At 41.9% G+C, this 27973-nt stretch overlaps 1 protein-coding gene across 1 annotated transcript; it reads left to right on the forward strand.

Moving 5' to 3' along the window:
* Positions 1 to 57: 57 nt before the first annotated feature.
* e2f4 (E2F transcription factor 4) lies at positions 58 to 27963 on the forward strand. The gene is made up of 10 exons (XM_021602458.2): positions 58 to 498; positions 3130 to 3239; positions 3457 to 3618; positions 10083 to 10126; positions 10237 to 10301; positions 25356 to 25635; positions 25745 to 25915; positions 26105 to 26152; positions 26327 to 26371; positions 26499 to 27963. Exons 1-10 carry the CDS (start codon positions 343 to 345, stop codon positions 26612 to 26614), a joined length of 1197 nt encoding a protein of 398 aa, XP_021458133.1. The 5' UTR covers positions 58 to 342; the 3' UTR covers positions 26615 to 27963.
* The last annotated feature ends 10 nt before the right edge of the window (positions 27964 to 27973 follow it).

A 27973-nucleotide genomic window follows, 5' to 3' on the forward strand; every position in this document is an offset into this window, starting at 1 on the left:
GTTTTTCTAAGTAGCTCATATTTTGCAGACGGCCCCTTAGCTTCAGTTTCACTAACCAATTAAACCAAACCATCCCAGCATACCTCGCGTGTGCAACGGCTTCTGACTTTATGCTCATTTAAATATTTTGTAGGCCTGTTCTGGATTAACAGGTCAAGAGTCTGGACCACATTGGATTCTCCTACCATTACCGTGCAAAGCACTTTATATAGTCAAACAAAGCACGGCGTGTGATAGAGGCTACCTGCTGAAGCTAGCTAACGTTGGCATTGGCTAGCAAGTGAGTTCGGGACTAAACGGGGAGGCAGCTAGCTACGGATCTGAATAAGACTTCGTAATCAGATGGAACTGGAGTCGGGAAGAACCGAACTTGGAGCTATGGGAGATTCGCTTCAACCTCAAACCCCAAGTCGACACGAGAAGAGTCTAGGATTGCTTACAACAAAATTTGTAACTTTGCTACAAGAGGCCAAGGATGGAGTTCTAGATCTGAAAGCAGTAAGCATGCTTCACTCTTTGTTGTTGACACGCGGATGTCAATTTACCTTGTGTGGCTAGCATTGCTAGTTGCCAGCTCATCAGTGATACGTTGTGTCAAGTGTTTATTCTATTTATGTCTAACGAGGTCATTGAATAGTTCAAAGCTTGTTTTAGCTACCTAGCCCTTCCTCTGAACTTACGAAAAGTTGGACGTGTGTGTTGTGAACAACATTAGCGTGAGCAACAATGTAGTTCGCCTTCAAAATAAAAGTCCCAATCGAAACTGATGCAAACGGATACAAATAGTGTCGTCATGCCACAATTGAACTAGATAATGCTAAACAAAGTTGGAATGCTGTACTGTGATATAAATTCAAATAAGACAATAAGTTAAATAAAAAAAATAAAAAATTATTTCACACTGGATGCATTAGACTTCAGAATTGCATTGGGACATACTTATATTGCAATGTCAAATCAAATTTGTATGTCACATACACATGGTTAGCAGATGTTAATGCGAGTGTAGCAAAATGCTTGTGCTTCTAGTTCCGACAATGCAGTAATAACCAACGAGTAATCTAACAATTCCACAACTACTACCTTATACACACAAGTGTAAAGGGATAAAGAATATGTACATAAAGATATATGAATGAGTGATGGTACAGAACGGCATAGGCAAGATGGTATCGAGAACAGTGTATACATATGAGATGAGTAATGTAGGGTATGTAAACATAAAAGTGGCATTGTTTAAAGTGGCTAGTGATACATGTATTACATCAAGATGCAGTAGATGGTATAGAGTACAGTATATACATATGAGAAGAGTAATGTAGGGTATGTAAACATTATATTAAGTGGCATGGTTTAAGATGGCTAGTGATACATTTATTACATCCATTTTCCAGTATTAAAGTGGCTGGAGTTGAGTCAGTATGTTGGCAGCAGCCACTCATTGTTAGTGGTGGCTGTTTAACAGTCTGATGACATTGAGATGGAAGCTGTTTTTCTGTCTCTCGGTCCCTGCTTTGATGCACCTGTACTGACCTCGCCTTCTGGATGATAGCGGGGTGAACAGGCAGTGGCTGGGGTGGTTGTGTGGGTGGACCAATGTACAGCCTTACCTACGGCTCTTAGGTTCATGAAATTTGGTGTCAGCCGACTTTGTGACATCCACGTCGTAGCTCTTATTGCGGGACTATAACTGTGAGAAATCACCTCACAATTCAGTCTATTGTGTGTATTGGACATTCATATTGCAATGTACAGCCTTACATATTGATCTTGGGTCCATGAAATGGTACGGGACTCTGAAACCACTGCAAAATGAGTAACATTAAGCTCACCAGTCAACCTATGTGTTTTGAACATTCATATTGCAATGTATAGCCTTACCTGTGGATCTTGGGTCCATGAACCATAAGGTAGGCTGATACCCCATTTCAAGAACCCAAGATCCATAGGCTATACATTGCAATATGAATTTCCAATACGCACAATAGTCTAAATAGTAAGGTGATTCCCACAGTTAAAGTCCCGCGATAAGAGCTACGACACTAATATTTGTGTGACACTCTTTTTAGAATTGGAATCTGTGGGTGACAAGGACCCAAGATCCATGGGTATGGCTGTGCAATGCAATATTTTTGTCATCTTTTTAAATTGAACCTTAATTTAACTAGGCAAGTCAGTTAAGAATACATTCTTATTTACAATGACGGCCTACTGGGGAACAGTGCGTTAACTGCCCTTTTCAGGGGCAGAACACCAGATTTTTACCTTGTCAGCTCAGGGATTCGATCCAGCAACCTTTGTTACTGGCCCAACGCTCCAACCACTAGGCGACCTGCCACCCCCCCTCAATGCAATTCTGGAATCTAATACAAACAGTGTGATTTCAACATATTGTTCGATTTTTATATAGCGTTCCAACCATTTTTTTTTGTTGCATTATCGAGTCCAATTGTGGCATGAATCCACAATTTTTATCCGTTTCAATTGGGGACTTTTATTTTGAAGGCGAACTACCATGCCACTATTGTTGCTCACGCTAATGTTGTTCACAACACACATGTAAAAATTGGCTAGCCATCTTACTTGTTCTATTCTGCCCCCTGCAGACTCAATTAAGTAAGCAAGGTTGCACATTGTTATGAACTGGATTTGGTCAGCCAGCAACCTGTTACTTGGGTTTTGAAACCACAACCCGGTTTCAGACTCAGCCACACACAGACTTTTATGTTGAAGAGAAATCAAACCGCAAGTCACCATTAATTTAGGTTCAATTATGCTGAGAACACCGTGCTCTTTATCTAGGGTAGGTCCCTGGATGTGTTGTTTTGTTTTGTTTAGGCTGGGTGTGACAGACCACAATGGAATAGATGTCATCCCTAGCAGCAATGGGTATGAACCATCATAGTTATCAGCACTAGCCATATGTTTATTTCTGTAAGTCCTTGTTGAACACAAGCATGAAAGGACACTCCACTATTTGTGACTTTGCAGCTCAAAAATAGTGAAGCTCCCTTGCTAGTTATAGAATCTACTATGTATAATGCCATTTGTTTCTCACTGGAATTGGTCAATGGACCCTCAAATTGCTCTATACACTGAATAACATTGACCGCTCTTTCTCTCCCACAGGCAGCAGACACCTTAGCTGTAAGACAGAAGCGCCGCATCTACGACATTACCAATGTGCTCGAAGGCATCGGATTGATCGAGAAGAAGTCCAAGAACAGTATTCAGTGGAAGTAAGTCAAGGACATGCAGAAGAACATGGCATTACGAGCTCTGTTAGTAAACTTGGGTGGTACCCTTTCCCCTTGAAGATAGATATCAGTGTGTTTAAGCGGTCTGTTACGTAAGTAACCTCATAAGGAGTTGTCTGCATTCCTACCTATGCATAGTCCTTGACTGTTGTTGTTGTGTGTGTTATCTCTTTGTGATACCTGTGTTTCCTGTCCCCAGGGGTGTTGGTCCTGGCTGTAACACACGGGAGATAGCCGATAAGCTCATTGATCTGAAGGCAGAGCTGGATGATCTGGACAAGAGGGAACACGAGTTGGATCAGCAGAGGGTCTGGGTCCAGCAGAGCATCAAGAACGTTACAGACGACTCACAGAATAGCCCATATCCTTTACTACAATCCCTCTATCTAGTTGTCACAAAGCTTATTAAATGGGTTAAGGTGCACTGCACCTTAAAATGCTTTAGATCAGTGGTCACCAACCAGTCGATCCCCAAAGCATTTCTGTAAAAACCGATAAAGCCTGGTGTTCCTATTGTTTTTTTGAGCGTTGTTGGTGGTAGCACTTGATTCAGCAGCCCTAGTACTGGCAAGGCAAAGTGTTCCCATTTTTAAACCCTTTCATGTATCTGAAGGTAGAACTCCGGCCAGAGAGCAGGTGAAGTGTACCTATAGGCCTACCACTGGTCAATCAGTTAGCTCAGATCACCATGTCTGCACAGTTTCTTCGAGCCGTAGACTGTAAAAAGAAGCCTCGAAAGGACAGCAATGTTGATACTGTGAGATTTCAAAACTCTTAGAACCATGACTAGAGAGAGACTCATCGACTACAGCAAAGAGCTGCTGTTTTTGTGTAAAGTCATGTTTAAATTGTTATTTAGAAATGTCAACACTTTCTCAACACCTTTTTATAAGCCATGAAATGCACATTCTTCATACTTCCACACGCTACATCCAGCACTGCAGCGGCAATGAATGAGTATAGCAAAGTGTTCCGATAAGCTTGTGCTGTTATTATTGTTGTTATTAGCGGGTTGTCTTTTTGAATCTTTAAATTTATATATAGCGAGTTCTGTTAGTAAATCTTGGGTGGCACCCTCTGCCCTTGAAGATATCATATATATATATATATATATTTATATTTATTAAAAACAACCAGACATTTATTTTGATATTTTCCCCAATTTTGTGATATTACGATCTTGTCTCATTGCTACAACTACCCCAATGGGCTCGGGAGAGGCGAATGTCGAGTCATGAGTCCTCCGAAACAACTCGCCAAACCGTGCTTCTTGTGTTGGAGGAAACACATCAACTGATGACCTGAATTCAGCCTGCAGGCACGCCAGAAGGAGTCGCTATAGCGCGATGAGACAAGTTAATTAAGCCCCCCCGGCCAAACCCTCCCCTAACCCAGACGACGCTGGGCCAATTGTGCGCCGCCTCATGGGTCTCCCGGTCGTGGCCAGCTGCGACACAGCCTGGAATCGAACCAGGATCTGTAGTGACACTCTGCGCCACTCGAGGGGGCCCACATATCTTTTTTTAAATATCAAGGAATATTTCACTTTGTCTGGTCATTGGAGTAACAATATGAATTGGTGCTTGAGGCAGAAATAATGCAGTGCAACTTGAGTTTAAGCATGAGCTGGAAGACTGTGTCTTCTTTTCTCGTCAGAGGGACGGTGAGTCGGGTGAGAGGCCGCCTCACCACTGCTCCCTTCTCTTGACTGACTATCAGATGCAGGCCGTCAGGCCAGTAACAAAAAAAATCACATTTTTATGCTCACTTAGCTGTGCCTCACAAGTAAATTATTGATTATCAGTGTGATCATATACCTAAATTAAAAAAAAAAAAATATATATATATATATATATATATATATATAATTTCAAAATGGTCTGAGAAGAACAACATTGGCAGGTGATCTTGACTCAAAAGGTTGGTGACCACTGCTTTGTGGTAGTGATCAGATTGCTTGCTCAATGCTTAGCTCTTAATTCATAGTTGTTGTTTTTTAAATCTAACCTTTATTTCAACAGGGAGAAATGCTGAGATTCTCTTTCTCAGATGAGCCCTACATACACATCAATACACATAAAAAAGGCATCAATATTCGCATCAATACGCTAAAAGCAAAACAAACCCATTCTTCAGTAAAAAGGTCCTCAATCAGCCCTTTGAATTGTCCTAGAGGCACCAATTCATCCAATTAAATAAACTAAAAGCAGATTTACCTAACTAAGTGGAGCTCAAAGGGATCTCCAGAGTTGGCCATCCCTGAAATCGGGTCTGGTATCACAAACGTCTATAAGTTAACAATGAAGTAAGGCACGGCGGAAGCAGGGTTTCCATTAGGAAAATGTGGCGCTGGACATTTGACCGGCAACATTTGAATTTACCAGACATTGGCTGCATAACCTGATTAGGGTGTCCACCCACGGTGCTCAGGATGACAGAAATCACATTTCAATTATGGTAGTTCATATTAACAGAACATGCAAGTCCAGGATGCAACGGTGTGCGGACTTTGTTACCAAATTCTGATGTGCACTTTGAAGATGTTAGAATGACTGTCCACATTTTACTTTTTCTCAGCCAACAAGGACGAACCAGTAACGAACTGCAAAATCACTAGCCTCTGTTAATCTATTATCACCCCATAGTAGAAAAGTTTACCTATTGTATTGGTCAGCTTGTTCAGAACGAAATAGCCTATTCCAAACAGATTCAGGATAAGTTGAGGGAAGATGGATCCCAAATTCATACAACTGGTAGGCCCTAGGCTACATAAAAATAACAATGTAAAAAAGCAATCTGATGCAACAGATCAGAACATTTAGCTTAAAATGTTGATCAACTATTATTTCTTCACATTATAAGCGCAACAATGCGTACAAGCAGTAGGCTACGCGCAAATGTTTGTTCTAGAGGTCGACCGATTATGATTTTTCCACACCGATACCGATTATTAGAGGACCCCAAAAAAAAGCCGATACCGATTAATCGGCCGATTTTTAAAATAAAAAAATAAAAAATTGACATGTATTTGTAATAATGACAATTACAACAACTGAATTAACATTTATTTTAACTTAATATAATACATCAATAAAATCAATTTAGCCTCAAATAAAATTAAACATGGTTTAAATAATGAAAAAACAAAGTGTTGGAGAAGAAAGTAAAAGTGCAATACGTGCCATGTAAAAAAGATAACGTTTGAGTTCCTTGCTCAGAACATGAGAACATATGAAAGCTGGTTCCTTTTAACATGAGACTTCAATATTCCCAGGTAAGAAGTTTTAGGATATAGGAATTATAGGATAATTTCTCTCTATACGATTTGTATTTCATATACCTTTGACTATTGGAGGTTCTTATAGGCACAGTATTGCCAGTGTAACAGAATAGCTTCCGTCCCTCTCCTCGCCCCTACCTGGGCTCGAACCAGGAACACATCGACAACAGCCACCCTCGAAGCAGCGTTACCCATCGCTCCACAAAAGCCCCTCTGCAAGGGGAACAACCACTCCAAGTCTCAGAGCGAGTGCTAAATGCTATTAGCGCGCACCCCGCTAACTAGCTAGCCATTTCACATCGGTTACACCAGCCTAATCTTGAGAGTTGATAGGCATGAAGTCATAAACAGCTCAATGCTTGAAGCACAGCGACGAGCTGCTGGCAAAATGCATGAAAGTGCTGTTTGAATGAATGCTTACGAGCCTGCTGGTGCCTACCATCGCTCAGTCAGACTGCTCTATCAAATCATAGACTTAATTATAACATAATAACACACAGAAATACGAGCCTTAGGTCATTAATATGATCGAATCTGGAAACTATCATCTCAAACAAGACGTTTATTCTTTCAGTGAAATACGGAACCGTTCCGTATTTTATCTAACGGGTGGCATCCCTAAGTCTAAATATTGCTGTTACATTGCACAACCTTCAATGTTATGTCATAATTACGTAAAATTCTGGCAAATTAGGCGGCCCAAACTGTTGCATATACCCTGACTCTGCGTGCAATGAACGCAAGAGAAGTGACACTATTTCACCTGGTTAATATTGCCTGCTAACCTGGATTTCTTTTAGCAAAATATGCAGGTTTAAAAATATATACTTCTCTGTATTGATTTTTATGGATGTTTATGGTTACGCACAGTCATTCTACAATGTAGAAAATAGTACAAATGTAAAGGAAAAACCCTTGAATGAGTAGGTGTCCAAACTTTTGAATGATACTGTCCGTAAGAAATGTGGAAAGAGTGATCTAATAGGCTACTTTGAAGCAAGGTAAGACATGCCTCATATGTAATTAAAACGTTCATGTTTCAAACAATTACACTGCATTCGGTAAGTATTCAGACCACTTTCACATTTTGTTACGTTACTGCCTTATTCTATAATTTATCAACTTATTATTTTCCCTCATCAATCTACACACAACCCCATAATGACGAAGTGAAAACAGGTTTTTAGACATTTCTGTGACTATTACAAATGAAAAACATACCTATTCAGAACCTTTGCTATGAGTCTCGAAATTGAGCTCGGGTGCATCCTGTTTCCATTGATCATCCTTGAGATATTTCTACAACTTGATCGGAGTCCACCTGTGGTAAATTCAATTGATTGGACATGATTTGGAAAGGCACACACCTGTCTATATAAAGACAGTGCATGTCACAGCAAAAACCAAGCTATGAGGTCGAAGGAATTGTCCGTAGAAGGGTAACAAATATTTTCTGTAGCGTTGAAGGTCCCCAAGAACACTGCTGCCTCCATCATTCTTAAATGGAAGAGGTTTGGAACCACAAAGACTCTTCCTAGAGCTTTCTGCCTGGCCAAACTGAGCAATCAGGGGAGAAGGGCCTTGGTCAGGGAGGTGACCAAGAACTTGATGGTCACTCTGACAGAGCTCCAGAGTTCCTCTGTGGAGATGGGAGAACCTTCCAGAAGGACAACGTCTCTGCAGCACTCCACCAGTCATGCCTTTATGGTAGAGTGGCCAGATGAAAGCCACTCCTTAGTAAAAAGGCACGTAAAAGCCCGCTTGGAGTTTGCCTAAAGGACTCTCAGACCATGAAAAACAAAATTCTCTGTTCTGATGAAACCAAGATTGAACTCTTTGGCCTGAATGCCAAGCGTCACGTCTGGAGGAAACCTGGCACCATCCCTACGGTGAAGCATGGTGGTGGCAGCATCATGTTGTGGGGATGTTTTTCAGCACCAGGGACTGGGAGACGAGTCAGGATCAAGTCAAAGATGAATGGAGCAAAGTACAGAGATCCTTGATGAAAACCTGCTCAGGACCTCAGACTGGGGCGAAGGTTCACTTTACGACAGGACAACGTCACTAAGCACACAGACGAGACAACGCAGGAGTTGAGTGGCCCAGCTAGGGCCCGGACTTGAACCCCATCGAACATCTCTGGAGAGACCTGAAAAATAGCTGTACAGCAACGCTCCCCATCCAACCTGACCGAGCTTGAGGGGATCTGCCGAGAAGAATGGGAGAAACTCCCCAAATACAGATGTGCCAAGCTTATAGCGTCATACCCAAGAAGACTAGGCTGTAATTGCTGCCAAAGGTGCTTCAACAAAGTAGTAAGTAAAGGGTCTGAATACTTATGTAAAAAACTTTATACAAATTTCAAAAAGACGTATTGTGCTTAGATTGAGGATTTTTTTTGTTATGACATTTTAGAATATGGCTGTAACTTAACTGTGGGAAAGTCAAGGGGTCTGAGTACTTTACGAATGCACTGTAGCTTGGAGATGTTACCACCTTTGTTGAGAGGGAGCACATGGGCCACCTTCCAAACCCTGGGGATAGCGCCGAGATAATGGTCAGATTAAAAATGTCACTAACCACGTTTCCATCCAACCTTTTTATGCAAGTGGATGGAAACCTAGCTACTGATTCCGCAATCGGGAGCAGAAATCTGCAGCAAGAAAGGCTCAAGCAAATCGGCAAACCAGTGGATTTTTTTTGCATTAATCTTAAGCAAGGCATCTAGCACATCCCAAGTAGAAGGTTAAAAAAAAGATTCACTAGAAGTTGATTGATCTTCCAAAGAGCCAACTGGAGGCTGGGAGAGGGAAGCACAGTTTACTGACTGACACGGGTCAATTTAACCACCATTTCTTTCTGTCGAGATAAAATGCAGATTTAAAAGCATCACGTGTCTCGTTTTTCTCAGTAATGATGTCAGTCTGAGACAACTTGCTTAGGCAGGGAAGGAGAAGAATTTCCACGCTTGAGTGCATGAACTGTTTTCCAAAATTGACAGACCACCAGCAGATTCTGAGGGAACTTAGGAAGTAGCTTAATTTAGCTTTTCTTAATTGAGGAAGTGCATCTATTTCTCAATTGCCGGAAATGCTGCCAATCAGCTACTGAGTGAGTTTTTTTTCTAGCCTTGGCCCGATTTCTCATTATAATTAGATCTGAAAGTACTATAGAGAACCAATGATTTTCTCTGTATTTAACTGCAAGGCATTAAAATGGGGTGTGTTTGTCTGCCAGAGATATATAAAATAGATTAAGTTCTAGAGATAATTCAAGGTCCGGCACGCATCTTTTAAAGGAAAGCTTAGGCTGGGGATATTATTAATTTAGTTTATTTCACTTCATAATTATAAAGGATCAAAGTTTCTCTGTTTGGTATCTCTAATACATGCAATAGAACCGTGATAACTGGTGTCATTAGCAAAGACACCACTACATAAGTACTTGTGGGGGCTATTTGTAAAAATGTGGTAAAGTGAGGAGCGAGGAGTTTGCTAGGTTTCTTACATTATATACACAAACTCTTTCCCTTAACACAAACACACTATGGCTTATGTAAAACATGAAGACCTATGCAGTGCATTCAAAGGTACATTTCTCTCATACTTGTGTTTGTCCGTTTTTCCCCCTTTTTTTATTCTGCTTCCTCCTTTGTTTTGTTTTCTTCCCACTCACCTCAACTCTGTTTGGTCTCCACAGGTGACACCCTCTTAGCAATCCGCGCTCCCACAGGCACACAGTTGGAGGTGCCCATACCGGAGTCTGTAAGTGTTTGCATTATAATACCCATTTCAGAAGATGTGGTATATTACCTATACAAAAAAAATACCATGTTTATGATCACCTTTCAAACAGCCCCTTTTTAACCACTTTTGTGTGATAATTTTCTCTTTTTATGCATATCACTGGGTAACTGGCAAATGGGGGGTGTTGTAAGACCTTAGGGGCTGTTTGCATTTCAAATTAGGGAGGTGTAACTGACTGTTAACTGACTGTAGACGTCAAAATAAACTAATTGTCCCAACAACGAAAAAATTGGGGTTGGCGGCGGAATGAACAGCTGACTGAAGATGGGACGGCCAGGTATTCATGCGGTTGAGTCCGTTTCTGCAGTAACAGGGACTCTTTAAGGTGCTACACAGGATTTTTTTGCATTGTAATTTCAGAAAATGTCCATAAGATATCTGGTGCTGGTATGATTGGGTTTTGCAGTATTACCTACCTGCCAATTTGCTCTGTCATTTCCTGGTTGTAAAAATTCTACACTGTTCGCTCAATTTCATTTTACTCTGTGAAATGTATAAAAATATAGTTTTTGAAGCTGTTGGAACAAAACTGAAAGTAAAAGGCTCAAGGCTTGCTAGTAACAGATGACATTCATGTACAGACTATCTCTGAAACTCACTTGGATTATCCCTTTTGATTATAGTGGTAGAAATACATGGTTATAACATCTACAGAAGACACAGAAATGCCAACCGGGGTGGTGTTGCTGTCTATGTTTAGAGCTACATTCTAGTAAAGCTTAGAGAGGATCTCATGTCAATTACTGTTGAAGTAATATGGCTACAGGTTCACCTGCCTCACCTAATGCCCATTATTGTGAGGAGCTGCTATTTAAAAACAAATTTATTTCACCTTTATTTAACCAGGTAGGCAAGTTGAGAACAAGTTCGACCTGGCCAAGATAAAGCAAAGCAGTTCGACAGATACAACAACACACATGGAGTAAAACAAACATACAGTCAATAATACAGTAGAAAAAATAAGTCTATATGATGTGAGCAAATGAGGTGAGATAAGGGAGGTAAAGGCAAAAAAAATGCCATGGTGGCAAAGTAAATACAATATAGCAAGTAAAACACGGGTAGATTTGCAGTGGAAGAATGTGCGAAGTAGAAATGGAAATAATGGGGAGCAAAATAAATAAATAAATACAGTAGGGGAAGAGTTGTTTGGGCTAAATTATAGATGGGCTATGTACAGGTGCAGTAGTCTGTGAGCTGTTCTGACAGCTGGTGCTTAAAGCTAGTGAGGGAGATGTGTTTCCAGTTTGAGAGATTTTTGTAGTTCGCTCCAGTCATTGGCAGAGGAGAACTGGAGAGGCGGCCAAAGGAAGAATTGGTTTTGGGGGTGACCAGAGAGAGATACCTGCTGGAGCGCGTGCCACAGGTGGGGGCTGCTATGGTGACCAGCGAGCTGAGATAAAGGGGGACATTACCTAGCAGGGTCTTGTAGATGACCTGGAGCCAGTGGATTTGGTGACGAGTATGAAGCGAGGGCCAGCCAAGGAGAGCGTACAGGTCGCAGTGGTGGGTAGTATATGGGGCTTTGGTGACAAAATGGATGGCACTGTGATAGACTGCATCCAATTTATTGAGTAGGGTATTGATGGCTATTTTGTAAATGACGTCACCGAAGTCGAGGATCGGTAGGATGGTCCGTTTTACAAGGGTATGTTTGGCAGCATGAGTGAAGGAGGCTTTGTTGCCAAATAGGAAGCCAAGTCTAGATTTAACTTGGGATTGGAGATGTTTTATGTGAGTCTGGAAGGAGAGTTTACAGTCTAACCAGACACCTAGGTATTTGTAGTTGTCCACATATTCTAAGACAGAACCGTCCAGAGTAGTAATGTTGGACGGGCGGGCAGGTGCAGGCAGCAATCGGTTGAAGAGCATGCATTTAGTTTTACTAGTATTTAAGAGCAATTGGAGGCCACTGATGGAGAGTTGTATGGCATTGAAGCTCGTTAACACAGAGTCCAAAGAAGGGCCAGAAGTATACAGAATGGTGTCGTCTGCGTAGAGGTGGATCAGAGACTCACCAGCAGCAAGAGCGACATCATTGATGTATACAGAGAAGAGAGTCGGTCCAAGAATTGAACCCTGTGGCACCCTCATAGAGACTGCCAGAGGCCCGGACAACAGGCCCTCCGATTTGACACACTGAACTCTATCAGAAAAATAGTTGGTGAACCAGGCGAGGCAATCATTTGAGAAACCAAGGCTATCGAGTGTGCTGATGAGGATGTGGCGATTGACAGGGTCGAAAGCCTTGGCCAGGTCAATGAATACGGCTGCATAGTATTGTTTCTTATCGATGGCGGTTAAGATATCGTTTCAGGACCTTGAGCGTGGCTGAGGTGCACCCATGACCAGCTCTGAAACCAGATTGCATAGCAGAGAAGGTATGGTGAGATTCGAAATGGTCGGTAATCCATTTGTTGACTTGGCTTTCGAAGACCTTAGAAAGGCAGGGTAGGATATAGGTCTGTAGCAGTTTGGGTCAAGAGTGTCCCCCCCTTTGAAGAGGGGGATGACCGCAGCTGCTTTCCAATCTTTGGGAATCTCAGACGACACGAAGGTTGAACAGGCTAGTAATAAGGGTTGCAACAATTTCGGCAGATCATTTTAGAAAGAAAGGGTCCAGATTGTCTAGCCCGGCTGATTTGTAGGGGTCCAGATTTTGCAGCTCTTTCAGAACATCAGCTGACTGGATTTGGGAGAAGGAGAAATGGGGAAGGCTTGGGCGAGTTGCTGTGGGGGGTGCAGAGCTGTTGACCGGGGTAGCCAGGTGGAAAGCATGGCCAGCTGTAGAAAAATGATAATTGAAATTCTCAATTATAGTGGATTTATCGGTAGTGACAGTGTTTCCTATCATCAGTGCAGTGGGCAGCTGGGAGGTGGTGTTCTTATTCTCCAAGGACTTTACAGTGTCCCAGAACTTTTTTGAGTTTGTGTTGCAGGAAGAAAGCCTTGGCATTTCTAACTGCCTGTGTGTATTGGTTTCTAGCTTCCCTGAAAAGTTGCATATCAAGGGGGCTGTTTGATGCTAATGCAGAACGCCATAGGATGTTTTTGTGTTGGTTAAGGGCAGTCAGGTCTGGAGAGAACCATACCTGTTCCTGGTTCTAAATTTCTTGAATGGGGCATGCTTATTTAAGATGGTGAGGAAGGCATTTTTTTTTTAAATAACCAGGCATCCTCTACTGACGGGATGAGGTCAGTCCTTCCAGGATACCCGGGCCAGGTCGATTAGAAAGGCCTGCTCGCTGAAGTGTTTCAGGAAGCATTTGACAGTGATGAGTGGAGGTCGTTTGACCGCTGACCCATTACGGATGCAGGCAATGAGGCAGTGATCGCTGAGATCTTGGTTGAAAACAGCAGAGGTGTATTTAGAGGGCAAGTTGGTTAGGATGATACAGTGCCTTGCGAAAGTATTCGGCCCCCTTGAACTTTGCGACCTTTTGCCACATTTCAGGCTTCAAACATAAAGATATAAAACTGTATTTTTTTGTGAAGAATCAGCAAGTGGGACACAATCATGAAGTGGAACGAGATTTATTGGATATTTCAAACTTTTTTAACAAATCAAAAACTGAAAAATTGGGCGTGCAAAATTATTCAGCCCCTTTACTTTCAGTGCAGCAAACTCTCTCCAGAAGTTCAGTGAGGATCTCTGAATGATCCAATGTGACCTAAATGACTAATGAGAGACCAATCTCTCATGGCTCAAAGTAGAGGAGAGATTGTCATCACTACTTGTTTTTGTAAGAAGTATTGACATGTTGAATGCACGAGCTGTCTGTTTGAACTACTAGCACACAGCTCGGACACACATGCATACCCCACAAGACATGCAACCAGAGGTCTCTTCACAGTCCCCCAAGTCCAGAACAGGCTATGGGAGGCGCACAGTACATGGAACTCTAGTCTACATCAAGTAACTCACGCAAGCAGTAAAATCATGTTTAAATAAATAAATACACCTTATGAAACAGCGGGGACTGTGAAGTCTCTCTCTCTCACACACGCACTTATTCAAACACACATAACAAACACAGTATACACACACGTACACCTGGACTGTGTGTTGTAGTGCCGGAGGGCACGCACTTAATGTTTAAAAAATGAATTATAATGTATATTACTGCCTTCATTTTGGCTGGACCCCAGGAAGAGTAATGGGGATCCATAATATATACAAATATCCAGCAACTTCGCACAGCCATTGAAGAAGAGTGGGACAACATTCCACTGGCCACAATCAACAGCCTGATCAACTCTATGCGAAGGAGATGTCGTGCTGCATGAGGCAAATGGTGGTCACACCAGATACTGACAGGTTTTCTGTTCCACACCCCTACCTTTTTTTAAAGGTATCTGGGACCAATAGAAGCATCTGTATTCTCAGTCGTGAAATCCATAGATTAGGGCCTAATTTTATTTAAATTGACTGATTTCATTATTTGAACTGTAACTCAGTAAAATCTTTGAAATTGTTCCATGTTGTGTTAATATTTTTGTTCGGTGTAGTTAGTTTATCTACTGACTAGGGCTCTGTGATGTGATACAACCTAAAAATCATGATTCCCCCCCCCTCAAAGTTATGGGCGATTCACAATATATAACCCCCAAAAAATCTGAAATGTTTTCTCTAAATAACCTTTTGTTGTAGAATAAAAGGCCAACTACACTGCATTTCAAACAACAATAATCAAATTAATTTAGGGCTAGTGGAATGATATCGTGGCTTAATATAAGCCTTCTACAACCATAAAACCCACTAATAATTGTATTAAAATAGTTTAATCTGTGTTAAACTTATCAGTTATAATTACAAAAAAATAAATCAATGCTAGGTCTTTTAAGTCTATGAAAATGCCCTTTTTTTTTATAAATGTAACCCAAACCATGCATAATCCACATTCACTAATAATGACTAACTTCTTATAAGTAAACATTTCCCGGTAAGGTAATACATGTTGTATTCGGCGCCTGTGACTAATGCATTTAGATGTTATTCTTGTAGCAGGCATTATAGAAATGTAACACAGGTCTCATAAAGACGTTTACAAAACAGACTAGACCACTAGTATAACAGTCTTTGTCTAAAATGCTGCTTGTGGTACCGCAATGCAACAAACTGAGTATTTGTATTTTTTTTGTACCAGAATCAAGGTTCATTGATATGCCCATTTTAGTAGTGTCTGCTCTGTGTGCAACATGGGACATAACCTTTCTAAAGATACAATATTTTAACTTCTCTATTACACAAAAATAATATCTGTGCGTTTCGGTGTCCATATGACCGACCAAACCTGAAATGCAAATAGCGAGTTGAAACCGCTTGTCAGAGAAGAAGTTCTCTCATCTTTGTTATTGTGAGTGGCAGGGGCTTTGTTTGTGTGCAAATGAGAAGGTGCATACAGCACAGAAGGAGCAAAAGGGGACAGCCCAAAAAGATATGAGAACGGACATAAACGGTCATAAAAACAAGAAATAAAAAATGTACTTGCAATACAGGCATTTGGAATATCGCGCTAAAACGTACATTCTAATCAATCAAATTAATTTGATATATTGCCCAACCCTACTACTGGCCACCCCATTTAGGAGGATATATAAATGACTGAAATCTAGCTAGCTCACTGGCCAGGCAGTAGCCACTACTAGCCAACGAATTGTGGATTACCTATTTATTTATTTTATTAAGCAAAAGACAGTTTGTGGAAATGTAAAAATAACAATTAGTGGACTTGTTTTATGAATGATCGGACAGTGAAACGTAAATAGATTGGCAGCTAGCTGTTGAGGCTTTCACTTATTTCTCAAATAATTAAGCTGAAGCTAGGTTTCACAAGTCATTTGGCACTTTCTGTTCATGCCGGCGAGCAAGCTACAGATGGCTTTGCAGCAGATCTGTGTGACGCACACACCCAAGACGGCTCAGCCAATCACCAATGTAACTCATGACTATTAATGACTTTCCCTCCCGCTATCCTACAATTTTTTTTTTTGTTGCTATTGGTACAATTGCAATGGCCGCCAGACCAACCATTATGCCATCTTTGATTTGAATGAGGACGCCCATTCTATTCATTTTATTTTTAAGGTAGCACATGCAGTCAGGAGTGAAGGAGAGGAGAGAGAAAATATTTTTTACCTGAATGGTCCACCACCCAAAGGACATTCAGCCAACTTGACACAACTGTGGGAAGCATTGGCGTCAACATCAGCCAGGATCCCTGTCGAATGCTTTCGACACCTTGTAGTCCGTGCCCCGACGAATTGAGGCTGTTCTGAGGGCAAAAGGGGCTGCAACTCAATATTAGGAAAGTGTTCCTTATGTTTTGTGCACTCTGTATAGATATAGATACTAAATAGAAATGTGGAAGCATACAAATACATCTAGGAGCACAATGAAAGTACACTACATGACCAAATGTATGTGGACACCTGTTCATCAATCTCATTCCAAATTCATGGGCATTAATAGGGAGTTGGTCCCCCCCGTTGCTGCTATAACAGCCTCCACTCTTCTGGGAAGGCTTTCCGCTAGATGTTGGAACATTGCTGCGGGGACTTTCTTCCATTCAGCCACGAGCATTAGTAAGGACGAGTGATGAGGCCGGGCTCGCAGTCGGCATTCCAATTCATCCCAAAGGTTTTCAATGGGTTTGAGGTCAGGGCTCTGTGCAGGCGAGCCAAGTTCTTCCACACCGATCACAACAAACCATTTCTGTATGGACCTCGCTTTGCCATGCTGAAACAGGAAAGGGCCTTCCTCAAACTGTTGCCACAAAGTTGGAAGCACAGAATCGTCTAGAAAATCATTGTATGCTATAGGGTTAAGATTTCCAACCCATTAAAAAACTGCCCCAGACCATTATTCTTCTTCTACCAAACTTTACAGTTCACACTATGCATTCGTGCAGGTAGCATTCTCTTGGCATCCGCTGAACCCAGATGAAGTGTGATTCTTAATTCCTGAGAATTAGTTTACACAGCCCCAGAGTCCAATGGTGGCAAGCTTTACACCACTCCATCCGACGTAAGCCTGAGCATGATCTTAGGCTTGCGTGCGGCTGCTCGGCCATGGAAAACCATTTCATGAAGCTCCCGACATACAGTTCTTGTCCTGATGTTGCTTCCAGAGGCAGTTTGGAACTCGGTAGTGAGTGTTGCAAACGAGGACAAACAATTTTTACGGGCTACGCATTTCAGCGGTCCCATTCTGTGAGCTTGTGTGGCCTACGACTTTGCGGGTGAGTCGTTGTGGCTCCTAGACATTTCCACTTCACAATAACAGCACTTACAGTTAACCGGTGAAGCTCCAGCAGGGAAGAAACTTGACGAACTGACTTGTTGGAAAGGTGGCATCCTATGACGGTACCATGTTTAAAGTCACTGAGTTCTTCAGTAAGGCCATTCTACTGGAGATTCCATTGCTGTGTTGATTTAAAAAAAAAAACATTTATACAACTGTTAGCAACAGTGTGGCTGAAATAGCTGAATCCACTAATTTGAAAGGGTGCCCATATACCTTTTTGTGTGTGTATGTACAGTACCAGTCAAAAGTTTGTACACCTGCTCAATCAATGGTTTTTCTTTATTGTAGAATAATAGTGAAGACCAACTATGAAATCACACCTATAGAATCAAAAGTAGCCACTCTTTGCCTTGATGACCGCTTTGCACACTTGTGGCATTCTCTCAACTAGCTTAAAGGAGGTAGTCACCTGGAATGCATTTAAATTAACAGGTGTGCCTTGGTAAAAGTTCATTTGTGGGATTTCTCTCCTTAATGCGTTTGAGCCAACCAGTTGTGTTTTGACAAGCTATGGGTGGTATACAGAAGATAGCTCTATTTGGTAAAAGAGCAAGTCCATATTATGGCAAGAACAGCTCATAAGCAAAGAGAAATTACAGTCCATTACTTTAAGGCATGAAGGTCAGTCAATCTGGAAAATAACTTTTAATGTTTCTTCAAGTGCAGTCGCAAAAACCATCAAGCACTATGATGAAACTGGCTCTCATGAGGACCGCCACAGGAAAGGAAGACCCGGAGTTACCTCTGCTGCAGAAGATAAGTTCATTAGAGTTAACTGAACCTCAGATTGCAGCCCAAATAAATGCTTTAGAGTTCAAGTAACAGACACATCTCAACATCAACTGTTCAGGGGAGACTGAATGAATCAGGCCTTCATGTTTCTTTGCAGCAATTCAACCAACTACTAAAGGACACCAATAATAAGAAGAGACTTGCTTGGGCCAAGAAACACGAGCAATGGACATAAGACTCGGTGGAAATCTGTCCAAATTGTTGATTTTTTTTATTCCAACCGCTGTGTCTTTGCTGTGTTATTCTGCAGCAATACGCCATCCCATCTGGTTTGCACTTTGTGGGACTATAATTTGTTTTTCAACAGGACAAGGACCCAACACACCTCCGGGCCGTGTAAGGGCTATTTGACCAAGAAGGAGAGTGATGGAGTGCTGCATCAGATGACCTGGCCTCCACAATCACCCAACCTCAACATAATTGAGATGGTTTGGGATGAGTTGGACCACAGTGTGAAGGAAAAGCAGCCAACAAGTGCTCAGCATATGTGGGAACTCCTTCAAGACTGTCAGAAAAGCATTCCAGGTGAAGCTGGTTGAGAGAATGCCCTAGAGTGTTGAAAGCTGCCATCAAGGCAAAGGGTGGCTGCTTTTGAGGAATCTCAAATATTATTTGTTATTCAAATATTATGACCTCAAAAATATTTGTTTTTAATACATTTTTGGTTACTACATGATTCCATGTGTTATTTCATAGTTTTGATGTCTTCACTATTATTCAATAATGTTAAATTGTAAAAAATTAAGAACCCTTGAATGAGTACGTGTCCAAACCTTTGACTGGTTGTGTGTGTGTGTGTGTGTGTGTGTGTGTATATATATACAGTGCCTTGCGAAAGTATTCGGCCCCCTTGAACTTTGCGACCTTTTGCCACATTTCAGGCTTCAAACATAAAGATATAAAACTGTATTTTTTTGTGAAGAATCAACAACAAGTGGGACACAATCATGAAGTGGAACGACATTTATTGGATATTTCAAACTTTTTTAACAAATCAAAAACTGAAAAATTGGGCGTGCAAAATTATTCAGCCCCTTTACTTTCAGTGCAGCAAACTCTCTCCAGAAGTTCAGTGAGGATCTCTGAATGATCCAATGTTGACCTAAATGACTAATGATGATAAATACAATCCACCTGTGTGTAATCAAGTCTCCGTATAAATGCACCTGCACTGTGATAGTCTCAGAGGTCAGTCAAAAGCGCAGAGAGCATCATGAAGAACAAGGAACACACCAGGCAGGTCCGAGATACTGTTGTGAAGAAGTTTAAAGCCGGATTTGGATACAAAAAGATTTCCCAAGCTTTAAACATCCCAAGGAGCACTGTGCAAGCGATAATATTGAAATGGAAGGAGTATCAGACCACTGCAAATCTACCAAGACCTGGTCGTCCCTCTAAACTTTCAGCTCATACAAGGAGAAGACTGATCAGAGATGCAGCCAAGAGGCCCATGATCACTCTGGATGAACTGCAGAGATCTACAGCTGAGGTGGGAGACTCTGTCCATAGGACAACAATCAGTCGTATATTGCACAAATCTGGCCTTTATGGAAGAGTGGCAAGAAGAAAGCCATTTCTTAAAGATATCCATAAAAAGTGTTGTTTAAAGTTTGCCACAAGCCACCTGGGAGACACACCAAACATGTGGAAGAAGGTGCTCTGGTCAGATGAAACCAAAATTGAACTTTTTGGCAACAATGCAAAACGTTATGTTTGGCGTAAAAGCAACACAGCTGAACACACCATCCCCACTGTCAAACATGGTGGTGGCAGCATCATGGTTTGGGCCTGCTTTTCTTCAGCAGGGACAGGGAAGATGGTTAAAATTGATGGGAAGATGGATGGAGCCAAATACAGGACCATTCTGGAAGAAAACCTGATGGAGTCTGCAAAAGACCTGAGACTGGGACGGAGATTTGTCTTCCAACAAGACAATGATCCAAAACATAAAGCAAAATCTACAATGGAATGGTTCAAAAATAAACATATCCAGGTGTTAGAATGGCCAAGTCAAAGTCCAGACCTGAATCCAATCGAGAATCTGTGGAAAGAACTGAAAACTGCTGTTCACAAATGCTCTCCATCCAACCTCACTGAGCTCGAGCTGTTTTGCAAGGAGGAATGGGAACAAATTTCAGTCTCTCGATGTGCAAAACTGATAGAGACATACCCCAAGCGACTTACAGCTGTAATCGCAGCAAAAGGTGGCGCTACAAAGTATTAACTTAAGGGGCTGAATAATTTTGCACGCCCAATTTTTCAGTTTTTGATTTGTTAAAAAAGTTTGAAATATCCAATAAATGTCGTTCCACTTCATGATTGTGTCCCACTTGTTGTTGATTCTTCACAAAAAAATACAGTTTTATATTTTTATGTTTGAAGCCTGAAATGTGGCAAAAGTTCGCAAAGTTCAAGGGGGCCGAATACTTTCGCAAGGCACTGTATTATACACAAACTCAGCAAAAAAAGAAACATCCCTTTTTCAGGACCCTGTCTTTCAAAGATAATTTGTAAAAATCTAAATAACTTTACAGTTCTTCATTGTAAAGGGTTTAAACACTTTTTCCCATGCTTGTTCAATGAACCATAAACAAGTAATGAACATGCACCTGTGGAACGGTCGTTAAGACATTAACAGCTTACAGACGGTAGGCAATTAAGGTCACAGTTATGAAAACTTAGGACACTAAAGAGGCCTTTCCACTGACTCCGAAAAACACAAAGAAAGATGCCCAGGATCCCTGCTCATCTGCATGAACGTGCCTTAGGCGTGCTGCAATGAGGCATGAGGACTGCAGATGTGGCCAGAGCAATACATTGCAATGTCCGTACTGTGAGACGCCTAAGACAGAGCTACAGGACGGACAGCTGATCGTCCTCGCAGTGGCAGACCACGTGTAACAACACCTGCACAGGATAGGTACATCCGATCATCTCGCCTGCGGGACAGGTACAGGATGGTGGCAACAACTGCCCGAGTTACACCAGGAACGCACAATCCCTCCATCTGTTTTGAGAGTGTCCGAAATAGGCTGAGAGAGGCTGGACTGAGGGCTTGTAGGCCTGTTCTTCACCAGACATCACCAGGAAACAACGTCACCTTTGTGCACAAACCCACCGTCGCTGGACCAGACAGGACTGGCAGAAAGTGCTCTTCACTGACGAGTCGCGGTTTTGTCTCACCTGGGGTAATGGTCGGATTTGCGTTTATCGTCAACGGAATGAGAGTTACACCGAGGCCTCTACTCTGGAGCGGGATCGATTTGGAGGTGGATGGTCCGTCATGGTCTGGGGCGGTGTGTCACAGCATCATCGGACTGAGCTTGTTGTCATTGCAGGCAATCTCAACACTGTGCATTACAGGGAAGACATCCTCCTCCCTCATGTGGTACCCTTCCTGCAGGCTCATCCTGATATGACCCTCTAGCATGACAATGCCACCAGCCATACTGCTCGTTCTGTGCGTGATTTCCTGCAAGACAGGAATGTCAGTGTTCTGCCATGGCCAGTGAAGAGCCCGGACGTCTGGGACCTGTTGGATCAGAGGGTGAGGGCTAGGGCCACCCCCCCTCCCCCCCAGAAATGTTCGGGAACTTGCAGGTGCCTTGGTGGATGAGTGGGGTAACATCTCACAGCAAGAACTGGCAAATCTGGTGCAGTCCATGGGGAGGAGATGCACTGCAGTACTTAATGCAGCTGGTGGCCACACCAGATGCTGACTGTTACTTTTGATTTTGACCCCCCCCTTTGTTCAGGGACACGTGACTAACAGAAATGTAATAGTGTCTGTGGAACTTGTTCAGTTTGTCTCAGTTGTTGAATCTTGTTATGTTCATACAAATATTTACGCATGTTAAGTTTGCTGAACATAAACGTAATTGACAGTGAGAGGACGTTTATTTTTTTGCTGACTTTACATACCATCCAGAAGGACAATAATCTCTGCAGCACTCCACCAATCAGACCTTTATGGTGGAGTGGCAAGTGAAATCGACTCCTCAGTAAAAGGCACATGACAGCCCGCTTGGAGTTTGCCAAATGCACCTAAAGGTCTCTCAGACCATGAGAAACAAGATTGAACTCTTTGGCCTGAATGCCAAGCGTCACATCTGGAGGAAACCTGGCATCAGCCCTACGGTGAAGCATGTTGGTGGCAGCAGCATGTTGTGGGAATGTTGTTCAGGGACTGGGAGACTAGTCAGGATCGTGGGAAAGATGAACGGAGCAAAGTACAGAGAGATCCTTGATGAAAACTGGCTGAAGAGCACTCAGGAGCTCCGACTGGGGCGACGGTTCACCTTCCAACAGGACAACAACCCTAAGCACACAGCCACGACAACGTAGGAGTGGCTTCGGGACAAATCTCTGAATGTCCTTGAGTGGCCCAGCCAGATCCGGACTTGAACCCCATCGAACATCACTGGAGAGACCTGAAAATAGCTGTGCAGCGACGCTCCCCATCCAGCCTGACAGAGCTTGAGAGGATCTGCAGAGATGAATGGGAGAAACTCCCCAAATACAGGTGGGCCAAGCTTGTAGCGTCATACCCAAGAAGACTAGGCTGTAATCACTGCTGAAGGTGCGTCATTAAAGTACAGAGTAAAGGGTCTGAATACTTATGTAAATGTTATACTTAAGTTTTTTATTTGTACTAAATTAGCAAACATTTCTACACCTGTTTTGCATTGTCTTAATGGGGCATTGTGTATAGATTGATCAGGTAAAATTTTGATTTAATCAATTTTAAAATAAGGCTGTAACGTATCAAAGTGTGGAAAAGTCCAGGGGTCTGAATACTTTCTGAATGCTGTGTGCGTTATAACCCAATAGGTCCCACTGTAATGCCGGCGCGTTTTGGACGTCTAACCCCTTTTAGAAGTTTTGTGTTTTTGATTTTGGTTGTACCATTTGGATTGGTCTATTTCTTCTCTAGATATCAACCATTAGTCTGTTTCATTTAATGGGGGCTGAGCTAGAGCGGCGTTTGTGAGACACGGGCGAATCCCGAAGGGGCCTGGGCCGGGTTTTTTTTAATACAAAAGCATCTGCAGAGTCCAAATAGTTTGTAGCTCAAACCATCTATGAAAAGCTGAGAATCTCATAACGCACATGTTTTGCTCTATAAAGCTCACAAACCGCACGAGTCGTTAGAAGGTAAGGGGTTCCCTCGACATAGAAGTAGGATATAGTGCCTATAACACTGTAATAAGCTCACATAGTTGCTGTCACAAACTCAACTCCACACAGTTGTCGTTGACTAGTTGAATATTAATTTCCCATTTAGCAAATTTCTGTACTTACAGCATTCATATAAATACATTTTTATCAGGATTTTGCTTTGGCGGTCCTTATTTTTTGTTGTTGACATTTTTCAATATAACTCATGAATGCAATAGTTTATGTCCAGTTGTTGTGTGTTATACTTAGACCTGGTTGTCCTGGAAATAAAATGGTTAAGCAGTTCATTGTGAGGCTAAATATAAGGGAGATAAATGCAGATAAAGGAAAGTCTGGGTAGGTTTGGGAGGATTCCATATTTTCATATTACTGCCTTAGCACACAAGGGGGTGCTAAAAAAGATTAGAAAGCCCATTGGGCCTCTATTACCAGAATGTTTAATTAAATTAGTACAAACTAATAGCAAAACCACATAGAAGCTGTTTGCTAACGAGCGAAAAACGAACATAAACTAATTGCAAAGAGAGGCAAATTTAGCTCAAAGTTAAGCATAGCTAATAGCTACCGAATGTCATTTTCAGTGAGTGTGGACATTTACAAGCGAAAGTGAACGAGAAAAATTCTGCAAATGAACAAAGTTGTGATGCTGCTTTTCTGAAGGAACACTGCATATAACTACATTTTAATTATTCTTTTTTAGTTAAAAGAAATTGTTTTGAAAGTATTGGTATTGAAAAACCATAGCGTGGCTTTTTCCAAATACCCGCCCAAGCCTAGTCTCGGGACTCATAGGGTTAATAGGAAATTACTAAAAGTTTATAAGGTTTTTGGAGTGATTCATGCTTAATCAAGCAGAATGTTCCCCTAATATTTGAGTCATTAGGTGAGACACAAATGTTCTGCTTCCCCTTTAAGGGACGGGCTGTTATTGTCGTAACTGGGCACTTGTCTGTGATGGGGAGAAAATCTTAGACTGCGAGGTCTCTTCCCTAGGAGCAGTCCTTTGCAGCAAACTCAAACATTGGAAAAACAACCTAGCGTGTGAACAAAATGATGTAACTGGCCAAGAACATAAAGATAAAGTCACACTTCAGTAGCCTTTCTTGTCAATTCGATAACTTCTACATTGGTGCTTTGGATGGGGGAAAAAATATCTCTGACCACCTGCCAACATGGCTGGTGAAATAGACATTCTTACCCACCAATCACAATCTACCTGTATTTGGCAGGTGTTCATTTCCCGCCCTGAACACCCACCAACGTGGCGGGTGAAATTGTAATCTTAACCGCCAATGCCAAAATCTACCAGAATTTAGCTGGTTTCATTTTAGGCACTGTTTTGGTGGCTTTTCTTTTTCCATATTCTTTTTTTTACCCCCTACTACTTTCAGATAAACCAAAAGCAGGTGAAAAGAAGCAGGCGTGATCAATTTGTGGGATTTTGGTCTGTTTATGAAAGGGATATAAAAATGACTCTCCCCTTTGTCTCACTGTCCTCCGACCATGTATCTCCAACTTTGATTCTGGCGAGCTACTGGTTGTGCAGGCTTCTGTTCCAGCCTAGCACTAATAGAGTTTTTAAAAGCAATCAACTAAACACAGTCTGGACAACGATTATATGAATCAAGTGTCAGTACTGGGATGAAACAAAGGCCTACATGCAGCAGCTCTACAGAATCTGAGTTGGAGTTCCCTGAGCCTCTACCATGTGTCTGACTCTGAGTGACTGTTGGCAGGTACTGAATGGACAGAAGAAGTATCAGATCCGTCTCAAGAGCTCAGCAGGACCCATTGAGGTTCTTCTAGTAAACAAGGACCCGTCCAGCCCGTCTCCAGTGGTACTGCCCGTCCCCCCACCAGAGGACATGCTCCAGAGCCTGCCAGTGCCTGCTGCTGCAAACCCAAAACCAGCACCTGCTGCCCCCAACCAGCCTCTGACCCCCTCCTCCAACCCCAGTTCTGCCACACTCTCACCTGCTTCCACAGCTACTACCAACCAGGCAGTCACCACCGCAGGTACGATTTGGTCTGAAAAAGAGCAGACTTCTTACTGTATGCTTGTCTTTATCTGAGCATTGGAAGGACAGCAAAATGTAATTCTCATATCATTGTCCTACTTTTACAGTGTCTAGCAAAAACGTCAGCACACTGACTGTTTCCACACCCACTACAAACACAACTGCCCAACCAACAACTCTGTTGGACACCCAGCCTCTCCAGTCCTCTGCCTCGTTGGATGGCTTCTCTTCCTCATCTTCAGCAATCTTTGGATCAATCAAGACTGACCCCTCAGAACGTAACTGTCACCTGCTGTTTCCTTTAGAGCATAATGCTTCTCTATCCTGGTACAAAATCATACAAGGGGGACACCACAGAACTACAAAATATACATCAAAGTCTAGGTTTATTTAGGGAGTGCGTGCACTCTATCAATCCTTTTCTGACGTTATTGAGTGAGTGATGTTTTTTTGTCTTCTGTTTGTAGTGCTGGATTTCCCCAAAGAACTTTCTGATATGTTTGACCCAAGTAAAGGTAAAGATCACCTCCACAAATTATGAAATCTATTGGGAGTTATTTTTCTATGGCAAATGTTATCAATGCTGGCAATTACTTGAGATTATAGCTTCCAGAATAAATGTTTTGCACCTTTTTAATTCTAACCCCTCATCCCCATATCTCTCCCTCTCACACTGTCTCTCGGAGTAGAGATCATGAGTGCAGACCTGTTGGAGGAGTTGATGTCTTCTGAAGGTAAGTTGCCATGCCTACAGGTCTGCTTATTTGGATTTGTGGATCAGTAGAGATATATATGACATATCAAATTGAGAAATACATTCCTCCTCCCTGATCTCTTTGTACCGGTCTCTCTCTTTCCCAGTGTTCTCTCCACTCCTCCGTCTGTCTCCCCCGCCGGGTGACCACGACTATATCTATAACCTTGACGAAACCGAAGGCCTTTGTGACCTCTTTGATGTTCCTATCCTTAATCTTTGACCTCTGAGCTGAGTTCCCAATAGTGTATTATGTAAGGAAATCTAAGTACAAAACATGTTGACCATTTTTATATGGGAAAAAAACAAATGAGTGATTTTATTTTTGGATCCCTATGTATTAGAAGATATTTCTGTGTAAAAAAAAAACAAAAAAAACAAGTGTTGTTAGTCTGATGCTCTTCTTTCTCTTACCCAAATCGTTCCACTTAACATTGGCAGCAAATGTTTCAGGGCGTAGTGGCTCTAAGTTAGATGAAAAGGGGGGGATAAAGAAATATTGTCCTCTCCAAACTGAACTGATGATCTCTCTGGTGAAATTCCTTTCTCATGCTGGTCTGTGATGAACTATATTCCCTCCTTCAATCTATGTTTTGAAGTAAGTTACAAACTGGCAAAAGCAGTCATCATCGCGTTCTGATCCTCATCAACACAGTGTCAACAGATTCAGAGACACCCAGGCAGCTGCACACACTCGTACAGTACGTGTGAATGTGCACACACACAGCTGATCAAATATGCACTGTTCTGTGTATATAGAGAATATATATATTTTGTATTACCAGCATTTGTGGAGTTAAATGTGTAATGAACTACATGTGTGAGACCGCAATAGTGAACCAGGGTTCCAGACGAAGACAGGATAAGAGAAGGTTTTGAGGGGTTTTAGGTGTAATGCACATTGAATTAACATCTATCATTCATCTGGGTCCCCTTGCCTTTGTCGTTGTTGTTTTTCTTACCTGTTTCACTCACTTTACAACATTATCTGCGGCACTCTTGGTTTGTCTTACAATTATTATGTATATAAATATTTTATTTAGTCTATGTAAAATAATGTTTGTAGCTGTTTAAAAAATACATGAAAAACAATCATTAATTCCTATAAAGTATGGTAGCGTTTTGAGTGTTGTCTATCGTCTTTGTATATGTTGCTCTGATCCGTGTTCAATAGAAAAGGTCCCCACATACTTTCACCGTGACTATGGAAATGTAGTGTGAGAGAATAGTTGTTCTTAATTTCATTCTGTTCATTTTTGTTTTATTTCCTTCCCTAAAGCATTTATTTTGTATACCTGTCAGATATATTACCGATTTGGGGGTATAAAATATATTCTCAAAATACGATAATCTGTATCAAACTGCTCTCACATCATTGCACTTTACAACACTCCAACCAGTTAGCATCTGTCGTTTGGGTGGTGTTGTCAGTTCGCCTTCAATGCCCAGGGAATTCAAGAGGAGTCTGCTTACATGTAACATTAGATGTGTTAAGAGGCTCAGAGGATCTATAGTATCATTGCATTTGCAATAATGATGACTAAAACGTTAGTTGCATCATGTAAAAAAAAACAGTTCTGTC

The sequence above is a fragment of the Oncorhynchus mykiss genome, chromosome 1, assembly GCF_013265735.2.
Source record: "Oncorhynchus mykiss isolate Arlee chromosome 1, USDA_OmykA_1.1, whole genome shotgun sequence".
NCBI lineage: Eukaryota > Metazoa > Chordata > Actinopteri > Salmoniformes > Salmonidae > Oncorhynchus > Oncorhynchus mykiss.